The sequence below is a fragment of the Lissotriton vulgaris genome, chromosome 1_1, assembly GCF_964263255.1.
Source record: "Lissotriton vulgaris chromosome 1_1, aLisVul1.2, whole genome shotgun sequence".
In the NCBI taxonomy this organism is placed as follows: Eukaryota; Metazoa; Chordata; class Amphibia; order Caudata; family Salamandridae; genus Lissotriton; species Lissotriton vulgaris.
In genome coordinates, this window is record NC_141685.1 from 958298321 (window position 1) to 958313304 (window position 14984).

The 14984-nt window shown below is 47.2% G+C and overlaps 1 protein-coding gene across 4 annotated transcripts in view; it reads left to right on the plus strand.

The window, feature by feature from the left end:
* TNS2 (tensin 2) overlaps window positions 1-14984 on the plus strand; it is a 387080-nt gene that overhangs the window by 257682 nt on the left and 114414 nt on the right. For all 4 annotated transcript variants that reach the window (XM_086959724.1, XM_086959742.1, XM_086959733.1 and 1 more), the window contains one exon: window positions 11415-11580. In XM_086959724.1, coding sequence (XP_086815850.1) covers window positions 11415-11580 — 166 coding nt within the window. The remainder of the gene's footprint in view (window positions 1-11414; window positions 11581-14984) is intronic.

Below are 14984 nucleotides of genomic sequence, written 5' to 3' on the forward strand. Positions count from 1 at the left end.
GTACTCCCATTCGAGGCTGTCGAAGGCCTTTTCGATATCAACCGCTAACACCACAGGGTCAGCAGCCGAAGCCCCCACGCCATCCAAAACTCGGATCAGACGACGTATATTCATCGAGGTATTCCTAGTCGGGATAAATCCCACTTGGTTTCTATGAACAAGCGCGGTCATGTGAGGCAGCAACCTGGTGGCCAGGATGCGACTTAAGATCTTATAGTCCACCGTCAACATAGATAGGGGTCGGTAGGACTTCACATCCAGCGTGTCCCTGCCTGGCTTCAGCAGTGGCACCACCAATGCCTCCCTCATGGACTCAGGCAAGCACCCTAGCTGTTTTGCTTCCGAGTACACCACCAATAGTTTGGGCGCTAGTACATCAACAAATGTGGCATAGAATTCTATCGGTAAGCCGTCCACCCCCGGCGTTTTATTCCGAGCCATCTGTTTGATAGCCGCTCTGATCTCAGCTAGTGTTATGGGGCCCCCCAGTTCCTCCGCATCCTCAACGTCCAGCACTGGCAGTGGGATCATGTCCAAGTATTCACCTATCTCAGAGACCTCCACCTCCAGTTGGCATTCATACAGTCCCGCATAATAGGACTGAAAGCGCGTCAAAACTGTTGACTGCGAGTAGACTACGCCCCCCTCTTCTGTTCTGATACTCATGACCGGGCACCCCTTAGGCTCCGGGTCGGCAAGCCTGGCAAGGAGCGTGCCCACTTTATTGCGCTCCTCATGCACCTTAATGGCGTACAACTTGTAATCATAGCACCGCAGCCGTTCCGTCTCAGTCGCCACCACCTCCTTAGCCTCCATCAGTCGCTCCTGTAGATCCAATCGCTCAGGCCTCTGCCGCTCCAGCCCTCTCAATACCTCTTCTGCCTTCGCTAAGTCATTCAAGACTGCCGTCCTCGCATTCGAAAATCTACCCAAACACACGCCTCTCACCACCACTTTCATCGCATCCCATTCTACTGATCTGGACGAGGCCGAGCCTTCATTCTCTTCAAAATAGCGGTCAATGCCCTGTTGAACCGTGTCACGAAACACCAGATCTTCTAGCGTGTCAGGCCGCAGCCGCCATGATGGAACCGCTGACCTCGCCTGCTGCCACTGCACTGATACCAATAAGGGGTTATGATCCGAAATGGTCCTGGCCAAATATTCAGTGTGAGTCACCACAGCCGCCAAGGGGCCACCACACAGCACCGAATCTAGTCTAACATGCAACTCGTGTATTGTGGAAAAATAGGAGTAATCCCTACCCTCAGGGTGCTGTTCCCGCCATACATCCACCAGACCCCACTTCTCTTGCCAATCCTTCCTGTGAACTGCCAGCCTGCGTACCGGGGAGTCGGTTAATGGCGGATGCAATCTATCCAGCTCCACATCAGTGATCGAGTTAAAGTCGCCCCCCAATAAGACAGGGCCAGCCAGGAAATAGGCCAGCGAGCTTGTCAAACCTTCAAAAAAGCAGGCCTGATCAGAGTTGGGGGCATACACGCTACACAGGACCACCTCCCTACCATAAAGTCGTCCCTCAACCGCTACATATCTACCCTCAGGATCAACCCTCTGATTCGTGACCTGGAATGGTGTCCCCGCTCTTACCCATATCAGCACCCCTCTAGCATATGCGGAGTATGTTGTGCCAAACACCTGCCCCCGCCACCTCTTCTTTAGGGCCCCGCATTCCTTCTTGGTCAAATGAGTTTCCTAAAGCATTGCTATCTGTATGCCCCGTCTCACCAAATAGGCATGCACCTTATGGCGTCGCACCATCGTTCTAAGTCCTCGGACATTCCATGTAATGCATTTTAAATTAGGTAACGTCCCCATAAAAGACGTTTCTGCACAGTGACACTAACAAACAGTTTCTCCCCGCATCGCAGCAGTTGTATTCCCCCTTCAAAACCCCCCACACAACACCCCCAACCCCTCTCCCCAGGACAGGACCTAATAACCCAGCTTCAGCCCCGTTCCAAACCATCAACATCCCACACATTACACTAATCTGTGGTCTCCACCACAGAAGGCCTTAAGGGCCACAAGAGGGTGATGAAGCGCCTATCCAGGGCGTGCAGAGCTCCCACCCCGCGCCCTCAGTCCCATGCTGCTTTCACAGCCCCATACCCGGTACCTGGTAGTCCATCAAAGTCTGGTGAGCTCGTTCCAATGGGTACCTCGGAGTTGCTCAGTACTCCGATACTTCACTCGTTAAACAGTCCATCCGAAGTCTGTGGCGTGACCGCCGGTCCCTTTGCACTCCCCGTGTCTGATTCAACCCCCTCAGATCTCTCCCCCTCCTCCTCCGAGTCCGAACCCCCCGATGTCTTATCCTGCTGCGATCCCGTAATGCTCGCCGTTGCAGCCAATGCACCCTTCCTGTCGGCCGCCATCTGAGCTTCTTGCACGGCCCGTTGGAGTTTGTTCCGGGTGCGGATGCGTTGCGACTTCCTAATCCGGACCGGCTTCTGCCGTTCTCTTCCGCTTCTATTCGTGCGATCCGTCCCAGCACGGTACAGTTCAAGCCACGACCATGCCTCGTCAGGAGTTTGAAAGAAGTGGGTCTTGTCATCCAGGATCACCCTCAGTTTGGCGGGGAAAAGCAAGGAGTATTGAATTCCCTCATCTCTCATTTCCTTTTTCACTGATAAGAAGGACGCTCTGCTTTTCTGGACTTCCTGCGTGTAATCCGGAAAGACCGTAACTTTGCTGTTGTCCACTTGAAAGGGGCCCTGAGATCGTGCCCTCTGTATCAACAAGTCGCGGTCCTTATAGTGCAATAATTTGACCACCATCGGCCTAGGCGGTCGGCCCTCCAAGGGCGGTCTAGCCGGGACCCTATGCGCTCTCTCCAGGGAGAAGAAAGGAGACAGACCCTCCGGTGCCACAACCGTCTTAAACCAGTTCTCCATATAGGACACAGCGTCACCTCCCTCGATTTTTTCCGGAAGACCCACCACCCTCACGTTATTTCTCCGGTTACGACTTTCAGCATCCTCCGCCCGTCGCTCCAGAGTCGCCAGGCGGCCGAGTATATCTGTCAGTTTGTGTTCTGCGGTCACCACCGCTGGTTTCAGCTCCTGAAGCAATTGTTCATTCTCTTTCACCCTGTCTGAGAGCTTGGCATGATCTGCTTTCAGTAGGCCCAGCCCCGTTGCGACCTGCACTATATCCTGATGTAGCGATTCCTTCGTCGCGGTTATCGCTTCCAAGATAGCGTCGAGACGCAGGTTCAGCCTCTGTTCCGGCGTCGAAGCCTCCAGTAGGGCTTGGGTTCAACCATCTTGTACCAGAGCGGTCGCGTCGCCTCTCCCCTGCGGCGTAGTCAGAGCCCCGCCAAGAGCAGCCATCTTAACTCCGTTAGGTGCACCTTCCCGTCCTCCACCAAGGGCCACACCAGTTCACAGCACCCTCCACACAGGTCCACTACCCACTGACACCTCCCAGTGGGAACCAGTGTTTAATAACACCAGGGCTCCACACTCATCACCAAGGTCCGTCCATGCTCTGTCCTCCTTTCTTCAGTGCCCACCAAGCACACTTCCATCCACAGGCTACCACTGACGTCCTATGTCCCTGTGCTGAGTGGGGCCTCCAGGGCTCCAGCAGAGGCCCAGGGGGCCCTGCAAACCAGGCAAAGCGATCCCGCAGCACGCCCCCGAGAGAGCAGGTGGGGCCCCCTAGAGCCGATCTCACCGGTCGCCCAGGACACTGTCCCAGCTCTCGCTCCACCTTTATTCCAACACCACAATGTGAGCTCTCTGGGCAGGCGCATTCACCGCTGATGAAGGCACCCCAAGGCCCCCACCGGTATGCAGGGCACGTCCCAATCTATTCCCTGACACTCTCGGGAACCGCCGTGCTCCGCGACATCCAGGGACCGGAAACGTTCAGCCTGGGTCCGCTCCCGCTGACGAGCCGCAGCCCGCTGCCCGCCTGCAGCACCCTCTTGGTAGGTGGCCGAGCCCGCCTTCCAACACTGCCCCTGCCAATAATACTCGGCCTGCTCCCCAGCCGCCGGCTGCAGACGCCGCTGTCCAGGAGCGGCCCGTTGTTCACCCGGCCACCATATCACGTAGCAGAGGGCGGGGGGGGGGGAGGGGCGCCGCACTCACCGAGCCTGGAGGCCCGAGACCTCCGCTCCTCAGGATCAGCTCCAAAGGCGCCCTCCTTCAAGCCCCGGCTCCGCTTGCTCCGCTGGCAGCCGCCGAAGCACCGGTGCAGCTCGGGCGCGTCAGCCCCTGGGACCATCAGAAATCGCTCGCCGCCATTTTCTTTTGTCCGCGGCTCGGCTCCTCCGGACTCCGGGGTCGGATCTTCGCACGTCCCCGAGGTCCCGCCGGTTTCAGAATCTCCCCTCCGCTCTAGCAGCGCCTTATGCTATGATTCCATACCCCCGGGTACACCAATGGCAGGAATCACAGGATTATTGACGGGACTCGGCGCGGAGCTGCACGCTCACACAGCCATCCCGGTCGGCGCTCAAACCACGCCCCTCCAAAGAAAACTCCCAACTATGCTGTTTCTTTTTGACTCTGAGTTTGTGCTTCTCCACACGAAGCACTCCTAAACTATACTGCTCACTAGCATGGATGACATGTAACTTCTACACTTTGTAGTCCTCTGGCTTATGTAACAATTCCTATACACTGATATACACACATAGGATTGATGGTCTCTGTGTAATGTGTGTGAGATGCAAAGTGCTCCGACATCCTTTACTGGAATGAGTGACGCTATACAACTAATTCAATGCATCTGGGAGAGAGTGGTTATGGAGAGTTGGTCACTGTTAAAGGGTGCTAGTGAGAGAATCCATGGTGAAGGTGGTCATTGGGGGAGCCAAGTAACATTGTCGCACTGGGCACCACCAGTGCTAAAGCCGGCCCTGACACCCACTTCGTGTTTAGGAAAAGGAACATCACTGTACCAATGCAGTGTTGATGCACAGCATGAGGATGAGTTACATTACAAAAGAAAAGTTATGCTTTAACTGTAATTTTTATGCATGTGTCGAATATAGTTAGGATAATGGTCAATCAGGAGATGGGGCCATGTTATGAGGCATTTTGGGCTTTAGAGCAGTGCCAGAATAAAGAAAACCCTGTTCAGTACCCTAGGCAGTCGAAATTTCATGGGCCCCCTTGCAAATTATCTCCTAATACGTTTTTAATTTTACCAACCAACAATTTTAATAAACCAATTTTATTACACAAAAGTAAACATTAACAATTATTTATGTTATTAAACAAAAAAAATATATTTTTAATTTTAATAAACCAACAAAACTTGGAATACTGAATGGTTACATTACCTAAATATAGTATTTTCTCTATAGAGTCTTTAATGTAAAGTTTTCATTGTAATTTTCTTTCAAGATCAAATCAACATAATTTTGATCCGTTGTCGCGCGCCCCTAAAAGAGTGAGGCCCATTAGCCGGTACCTAATGTGCCTATTTGGTAATCTGAAACTGCTTTAATGCAACATCACAGTGAGCTATTTAAGACAAGAAAATATTCAGTGTCCACAGTTTTCACTATTGAGAAAAAATCAAGATAAAATTCCAAGCATAGCAAGAGGATATATAATTATGTACAGTATGTTAATCTATTGTATTGTATTGTAATTGCATTTGTATATTACTACCCTTGACGAGGCGTCTAATCGCTTTTTTCGGTGAGTAGCACGCTATTCCGGGACCCACAGAGGATTAGTGTTGAATTAGTGTAGTGAAACATGCAAGTACATTTTAAGTGGTGGATATGTTAGTCAGTTATTTGGATTCGGAAGGATGGCAGAAGAGGAAAGAAGGTTTGTATTTATATAGCGCTTCAATACCCTGATGGGGTGTTGAAGCGCTTTTTTTGGTGAGTAGCACACTACTCCGGAAACCCATAAAGGATTAGTGGTTAATTAGTATGGTGAAATATGAAAGTAATTTAAGTGGTGGATATTAGTCAGTTATTTGGAGTGAGAAGGATAGCGGAGGGATAGAAGGGAGAAAAAGGTTAGCATTCATATAGCGCCTGTTACCCCTGATGGAGTGTTGAAGCGCTTTTCTGGCGAGTAGCAGGCTACTCAGGAACCCATAAAGGATTAGTGTTGAAAATTAGTTTAGTGAAATATGAAGTCATTTGAGTAGTGGATTTGTTGGTCAGTTATTTCGATTGAGAAGGTTTGGGGAGGGGTAAAAAAGGAAAAAAGGTTTGCATTTATATAGCGCTTGTAACCCTGATGAGGTGTTATAAAGCTTTGTTGGCGAGTAGCACGCTACTCTGGAACCCATAAAGGATTATGGTGAATTAGTATAGTGGAATATGGAATTAGAGAAGTGAACATGTTAGTCTGTTATTTTGATTGAAAAGGATAGTGGAGGGATAGAAGAGTGAAGGATTTCTTTTTTTTAGGTCATAGCAGTAGGAGGAGTCTTTTGCATGAGTGAAAAGGGTTTTTGGAGGGGAAGAGTCAGAGGGAGGAGTTTAGAAAGCTTTATTTTGAGGGATCAGTATAGTAAAAGAGGTGTCAGATGATGCAAGAAGGGGTAGAGTAGGAGAGAGTCAAGAAAGGGTTATTTTGGGGAGCATAGTAGTGGTATGGGGTTTGGAGAAATGAGAGAGTGGGTGTAGAGGATATAATGATAGATGTATAGGGTGAGAGATTGAGTAGTGAATTAAAAAGAGTAGTAGAAAGAAGTTTGAGATGAGTCAGAAAGTTGGGATATAAGATATATTGTTAGAAGTATAGGCTGAGAAATAGGGTAGTGCATTGGAAATGCTAGATTTGAAAAAAAAGTGATAAAGATATAGATCCATAAGTACATTGAAAGTGTGTAAATGCATACAGGAGGTAAGAATATGCAGAATAAAGATATTGATAGAGGTACAGGATGAGAATAAGGGTAGTGCATTGGATATGCTTTTTCAGGAGAAAAGTAACAGGCACACAGATCCAAGTACTTGGAGGTACATAGATGGACAATGGAAGCAAATACATGTAGACCAAAAATGATTTTTATTTTTTGAAAATATTTTTTATAACAACATAAATATTGTACATGTTTATACAAAGCAATACACAAAGATAGGCACATATCTATAGTGAAAATAAATACTTATGTACAGAGGGACAATTACATAGGGTGGGTATTAATGAATGGGAAAATGGGCCGCATTCCTGACCCTGGTCCCGACCAATCTTGAACAGGCTAAAACAGTCACTCACCCTTGTCCTCTCCACCCTTAAAAGGCTTAAACAGGCACTCACCCTTGTCCTGTCCACCCTTATCTTCGACGCCCGGGCTGAGACGCCCTAAGCCTTGGCCGTTTATAGCCCTAGTAGTCAGGTGACCCCTTCAGCCAATGGGCACCCTAGCCCTAACACTATCCAATCACAACACTAGCCCTAAAATCTAGAACCAATAAGAGACCGGGACCTTACAGCCAATCTTAGCCCTAGTCCAAGCACCCAATCAGTTAAAAAAAACCTGATCTCTACGTCCAATAATTTAAAAAGAAAAAAATAAGTTGATGCAATCACTGGTAGGGAAACTCGTGCCCTCCCTCTCGTGTTTTTAAGGGTTACCTCTACTGATGGCGTCTGAGCTGAAACACGCCATAGACTGTCCAGAAGGGGATTTGCGCTGAAAATAAAATGCCCAACAATTGCCTATTCTAATTATCCCATAAAATGTCACTGAGACCATCTGATTCGTGCTAAAGTCTGCGTTTTACGCGCCCTGACCTTCAGCCTAATGACATTTGCACAGCCATGTTCTGCAGCTAGACTGACCCCCACCTAGATGGTGTATTGTTCTAGACAGCCCCTAGATGAGAGAGGACGGGAGTCGGTGCAGGGGGTCGCGTCCTCTCTCCCATCCCCCAGGAAGAGGAGCCCAGGGGTCTGAGTGACAAGGTAAGACTCGTCCACAGTGAATCACAAGATGAGGAAAGGACCGGGTGCTTAATATGTACAGAGCAGATTGTATGTCCCGGCTTCGCTTTGCACGCCCTGTGATCTTGGGCATGTCGTGTGTACAGAGCAGATTGTATGTCCCGGCTTCGCTTTGCACGCTCTGTGATCTTGGGCATGTCGTGCCCATGTGTGCAAAATGTATATATGGGAAGGAGCGGTGTTTTTTATTAGGCAATACAAAGAATTTATGAAACAGGTGGTGCCCCCAAGTACTCGCCCGCAGTCGTGAATTCTGTCTCTGTACAACTTTTCTGCTTACTGTTCTGTTTACAAACTTTATCCACACCTGCGTACACGTCTTTTCACAGGTCAATGTTTACTTTGTTTAAAGCATGGCATTGCTGCACATACTGTGGTTTAATTCTTGTCTAAACAACACGAAAGTGTCCCAAAACCTTTTTATGCGTCAGAGATTGACCATGTGCAACATTTAAGCCAGGGCGCACCCCCTGAAACACAACACTTTATTGAACGGGGTCCACGTGTCCTCTCCATCACAAGGTATTTGATGTGCAGTTCAAGCTCATGAGCAGCGAGTCAATAAGATGACAAGGGCAACTGAAGAGATACCCTTTGACCTAGATGACATCACATGGTTGACCCACTCCCTCATCCACCCATAGCCCATCAATACACTCCTATTTGTTGCGAGCCCAGGCTCTTGCAGCCGTGTTTACATTTAGTTTCTGCTTCTGCTTTATGACCCTTGACCCCAAAGGCGTCAAGATCAATACAAGTGGTACCTGGGGGGACGGGGGGAGGATACATGCCTCCAATTAAGGCCTATACCAGTGCCAATTACACCTCTGCCACCTACCGCCAGTCACACTCAGCAATGCTCTGACTGATCAGGCCTGCACAACCCTCGCCTGACCTTTACGTATTTCTTGATTCAGTTCCAGAGGGTTGATCGCTGATTGGCCAGGCTCAAAACCCAGAAAGTTGATGGGATGGTATTGCTATCAATGGTATAATCTTCACATTGGGGTCGAATGTACTTTGTCACTAGTACTTTCCCGTCAAACCAGCCTACTCTATTGCCAGCATTACGTGTTTTGTTTACAGGGTTATTTATTTGCAGTTTTCGGTAGCGCGATCTAGGGCGGTGCGACCGGTGCAGCCACACCTGGCACTGATCTCGGGAGAGGCTCTGTGTGCAGAAATAACTTTCGGTTTTAAAAGCACATGCTGTTTCCTTGTTGTGTCCAGCAGGTTTCGGGGAACGATACAAATATCAAGATAAGTGGTGATTAATGTTCCTGTTGAAGAGACATCAGTTTTGTCGAGGGGCGGTTTTGACTCATTATAAAGTAGCGCAGAGGGTTAATATGCCTGCTGCAAAGAACGTGTACCTGCAGATCACGGAACAGTAATCCACATTGGTTTGTGTAACTTTTCATATAGACTGATCTAAACATGTAAGATTAGGGCTTTAAGTGGGTTGAAAAAACTGGAGGGTCTCTCAAAGCGGCCTGGCCGATGTGATTAAGTACGTGGCTTAAAACCACGTAAACTAAAAATCTGTGCTTAGCATAGTGTGCCAATTGACCGGCATTTTTCTACTTCTGTCTTTCCATCCAGATATATAATACAATAAGTAACATTACACCTACAACAAGTCAGGACTATTGGCTTTGTCAGTGGTATTTGTATAAGATAAATAAGCAACAACTATGGCTTAGTTGTATAGAATATTGAAAATGCTTCAGTTCTGAAATGATGTTTTCAAAACCAACACATAAATAAAAAGTTTGTCATTCACAATGCCAATAGCTCAAACTTTTCCAAAGGCGAAACCGTTGCATTGTAAATGCTTGTTAAAACTTTTTTAGGAAAGAGACAGCACTAGTCTGCCCCCTTACCACTTCCTGTACTCTGCTCACTGCAATCTGGGGCACAGGTAGGCTGCAACTCACAAGATGGAGGAGAATGATTTGGGGTGCACCCAGTAAAGCCTTAAGGGGCCTTGGCAGGTGAGCCTCCTAGGAGACAGACAGGCTCAATCCACACTTTGGTAAGGCCCTAACAAACTTGTCCTCTAACAACACTATTTGTATAAAAACGTACTCCCTCTCCTAGCCAAAAAACGAAGTGCACAGTCCCTATTAAACACAGTTTCAACAGCTTACAGCAGATTACTGCTGTCTCAGGGAGGAAGGGGGCGCTTGTTTCACTGACTTGTTAACACAAAATGGTCGCTGGGGGCACACTGCTTAACATACAGGTCTTAGCACAGGGCAAAGGAGACATTTGGAGGGAAAAACTGATAGTCACGCGGAATGAGAGGGAAAAACTACAGAGTTTGGATTGCAAATCCCACAATTCAACAGGTTAAATGGAAGCAGTCACAGGCAGGAAAAACCACAAGTTTAAACACAAAATCATGGGATAAATTATGCAATTACTGGCAGGTTAAAACTACAATTTTGAACTGTAACAACCACAGGCAAAGACAGTTAAAGACATTTAAAAAGAAAAAAATAAGGTGATGCAATCACAGGTAGGGGAAATAGGTTTTTTTAACTTTTTCATCAAAGAGACAGCACTAGTCTGCCTCCTTACCACTTCATGGACTCTGCTCACTGCAATCTGGGGCACAGGTAAGCAGCAACTCACAAGAATGAGGAGAATGATTTGGGGTGCACCCAGCAAAGCCTTAAGGGGCCTGGGCAGGTGTGAGAGGAGGGCTCAGATTTGCTTGGAGCCTGGGAAAACCAATAGCAATCCTAGGCCTGCTGGCCTGGGGGTGGGGCTGGGACTGGGGAGCTGCTCTATTCAGAGATCTCCTAGGAGACAGAGAAGCTCAATCTACACGCTGGTAAGGCCCTAACAAACATGTCCTCTAACAACACTCTTTGTATAAAACTTTACTCCCCCTCCTGCCAAAAAACGAAATGCACAATCCCTATTAAACACAGTTTAAACAGCTTACAGCAGATGTCTGCTTTCACAGGGGGGAAGGGGGGCTGGTTTCACTGACTTGTACACACATGCTATATGCTAGTGTGATTGTTCATATCCTTGCACTTGTGGTGTGTGGTTGAATGTTGGAATAGTCGCGGGCATGGTTAAGTGCCTTAGTGGGATAAACTGAGGTTTCAAGCAGTTAGCCTATCTGTTGTGTAGCATGGTTTTAATAATGGATGCTCTCTATACAATGTAGAAATATCTGAACAAGGATTGTTATTTTGTGAGTTTTGAAGAAGGTAGTGTAGGAGGGAAGTGCTTCAATCTAGGTACTCCCAGAAGGATATATGTTTGCCTGTAAAGGCATTTGTATGTATTTAGAGGAATTCATCTAGCTGTGTTTTTAAAAGGCTGTGTGCCCAAGATGTTGCAATCCTTGTTTTCTACAAAAGTAGAGCCACCTTGGCACATACACAGATTTTCCCTGTTTTTGTAGCTCTCTGAGAACAGTTATCTTCCTTCCTGCAGATGTCCGAACCTGTAGTGAAGCGGTCACCTGGAGAGATGCCCCTGGACCTCAGGTCTCCCTACACTGCCACCACCGAGAAGGGAGGGCTGTCTGCACCCCTCCAAGCGATACATCAGGCCCACCCACGCCTGTACACACCAGCAGTCCTGTACATAATGCGCCCAGGTATGTATGTGCTCATGACTGGCACAAAACGTTGTTCTTTCTGGGAAGATGAGGTGTGTTTACGAGAAGAAAGAGCAAAATAACACTTCATCAAGCAGTTGTTTTGTTAGACGTGAAATTCTCTTAAAAAGTATTCTCCCTCCCCTTTCATGAGCTTGTTTAACCTTTGTTTCTGATCATAGCATTTAACAGCACTTTGATCACTCACGCAACAGCTGGCAGTGTAGCGTGGAATTATTCCTACTGCTGGGTAGAACAGGGCATTCGGTCCATAAAAGTAATTCTTTAAAAAGTGTGAATTCTTCCCACGGGGGCTGCTGGGGAATAGGTAAGACAGAGCTGGTCTATTTTCACAATGTTTCGTCTAGTGATTAAGATGAAAAGTTTCGGAGAAGGGCTTTTTTGAGTAGCAGATTTTGAATGAAGAATGAGAGATATTTATAAAGCACAGCGGTTACCCTTATAGGTGTCCTAGGAATCATGTAACACATGAGAGCTGAAGAGGGGCAAAAATGCTTAGTTTAAAGGATCTTAGGAGGCAAAAAGAGGCATCTTCAGTAGTTTTCGAAATATGTAGTAAGGCATCAGGGTCAACAAATAAGAAGAAAAAGCTTACCATGCTCTGCCGGTATGGTAACTAAAAGCCCTTTTTCTGTTTTTTGCTTGTCGGAAGTACTTCGAGGGTTTCCAGTGGGACTCACTTCTTGACGAATGCGTAACTACAGAAGGTGTCTGCTTCTGCCGACAGCAATTTACCTTTTTAACCCACAATATGAGATATAGCACATTAATCCCATTGATAAAGTAAGACTTATTTTTACCTTCAAGCATAGGCACATATAATATTTAGATAAGGGATCCCACTAGCCCTACCCCAGAGCCTATTAGGGCTAACATTGAGATCTGAAACGTGTTGGCATTTGCAACAGATGATTGAGAAATTCTTCTCATTATGCATCCTTGGTTTGTTTTTTAATTCTGCCCTGATGACCCTTGAATAAAAGGAATATCCTTGGCTATACATAGAGGTCATCTTAATAGTAATCTGGATCTCTCGCTTATCCAGCAATATTTATTCTGAACTCCCTCTCTTTGAGGCTAAGGCCACCCTGGCAGTATTATCTTATTTGGGTAGGAGGAGTTAGCCTATGATAAGGCATGCACTATAATGTGGGTGAGGCTTTCTCTTCCATTCTAAATAAAACTGGTTCTCTTTTTTAATCTCTCGTGTTATTGCATCAGTTGTGGGTTTGTGTTTTATGTAGGAGGGTGTGCGACAACAAAATACCTCTTGCCTCTCTTTTTGGTATGTACAACATTAGCTAACCTGTTAACATCAGTTAACCTGTTAACAATCTCTTGCTCTCTAATGCCTCAAGCAAGAGTTGGTTAACAGGTTAGCTCATGTGGAGCACAGAGCAAGTGAAGGATAGTAGTGCACTAGTGCTTAAACTTTTGCTAGCGATATACTAGGCCTGAGTTCGTTAAAGCCTAGTGGAAGAGGCAGAGGGCTGCAAAGAGACACCTCTTTCCAATGGGCAACCAATTGAGTTTTTTGAGGTTTGAAGATAAATGATGGAGTATACATTAGCAGAAGGGCAGCAGCATTTGGATAAATTGCACACACAAGATTTGTGATTTTGGGAGTAGGAGAAGTAACAAGTTGCAATAATCCAGTCTGGATCTCATGGAAGCTTGGATCACCATTTTCTTATCAGCTTCCGGAATGACATGAAAAATCTTTTAAAGAGTTTTTGACAAACTGGAGCAAGTAGAAACTGTTTTGGAAACATGTTGGTAGAAGGATAGCGAGGGGTCAAAAATAACTCCTAACTTATAAGAGGATGGAACAGGAAGCAGGGGTGTAGGCAGTTAATCAGTCCACCCCAATGGATTCTAGATAGCTGGCTTACCAAAGACAAGTAGTACAGTTTTAGAGGAATTCAGCCTAAGTTTGTTCAATGAATATCCCTGGTAACTAGGGTGCATAGCAATGGTGTAATGTGGAAGAAAGACTAAAGTGATGCAGATTAAACAAGATCACTAAATCCATAGTTGAGACTGCTTCCATTGTAACAGCCTTATCACATGTTGCCGTACACGACATATGAATGCAGGGGTGGTAGCACTGGATCATGTCAGCTGGGCCAATCGTTCAGTTTGGCAATTGGTAATTCTGCCACACTGAGGGAACTCGGCAAATAGGAAAGTTTGAGTCTGTGCCCATTGGTCCACTTGAAGCCTGCAACTTTAGCCAGTGGTAGATTGAGACTGAAATACATCCCATAATGAAAGATCCAGTGCCAAGAAAGAGAGGAGAGCGGTTTAAATCAATCTATTTCAAAACTATACCACCATTTTGCGGTACTAGGGAAGCAGCTGCCTACAAGTAGGCTAGTATGTTTTTCGTTATCACATGATATACTTTTCAGCCCTTGTGTGCTAATATAAAACAGAAAGACAGTTGTGGCTGATTTTTTTGTATTTTTTTTTTTTAATAATTTTTATTGTAGTCATACCTGTACAGGCCCATACATATATAAGCAGCTTCATAAAATTGAGCAGGTATACAATATGATTTGTTGATCAGTACACAGCCGTCATGCCCACAACCCGGGAGTTGGGCGGCGATGATGTCTCTGCTCTTCCATGCCTGACGTTCAAGATAAAGGAGTAGTTGGTGTCCGGATTGTGTGCATGACTACTTTTACAGTTCTACTCAACTATGCGCTAAACCCCAACTCCCACCCCCTGCGCAAAACCCAAAACTCCCCCCCCTGTCCCGCCCCACTCACCACCACCCGTCTAAGGCTCTTATAGCGGTCATTCCTGAAGTACTGGTGTCAGCTCCCCTGCATATCTGCTGCTCCTAGGGCCTCAGCTTGCCTCATCCGCCCTACCTGCCTCGGGGGCCTCCTCCTCCTCGTCAGCCTCGCTATCCCTGAGTGCCTGTACCATTACTTCCCATGAGGTCGCAGTGTCAGCCGCTGTCTGGCTAGGGGTCCTGCGCGCAAGCTGGTACCTGTGTGTGCTGTCAGCCGTCGCCCATTTTAGAAATTCCTGCCGCCACCTCCGTGGAGTTGGCCCCACCCTCGCCTTCCAGTTCCTAGTGATCTCCCTCTTAGCCACCATCAACCCCATATCAATAAACTTGCTCGTGAGTTTGTTTTTGGGGGTATGGGGAAACCAGTGTAAGAGACATTCCGCTGGTCCATATTCTATGGCCCTTTCAGTCACCTCGTTCAGCACATCCCCTATGTCCTGCCAATAATCCCGTAGGGCCGGGCACGCCCACAGCATGTGCACTAATTCGGCCCCCTCTTCCGGGCACCGGGGACAGGTCGCTGTTACCGCGCCAAAATACCGCCTGATCCTTCCCGGGGTCATGTACGCCCTCTGCAATA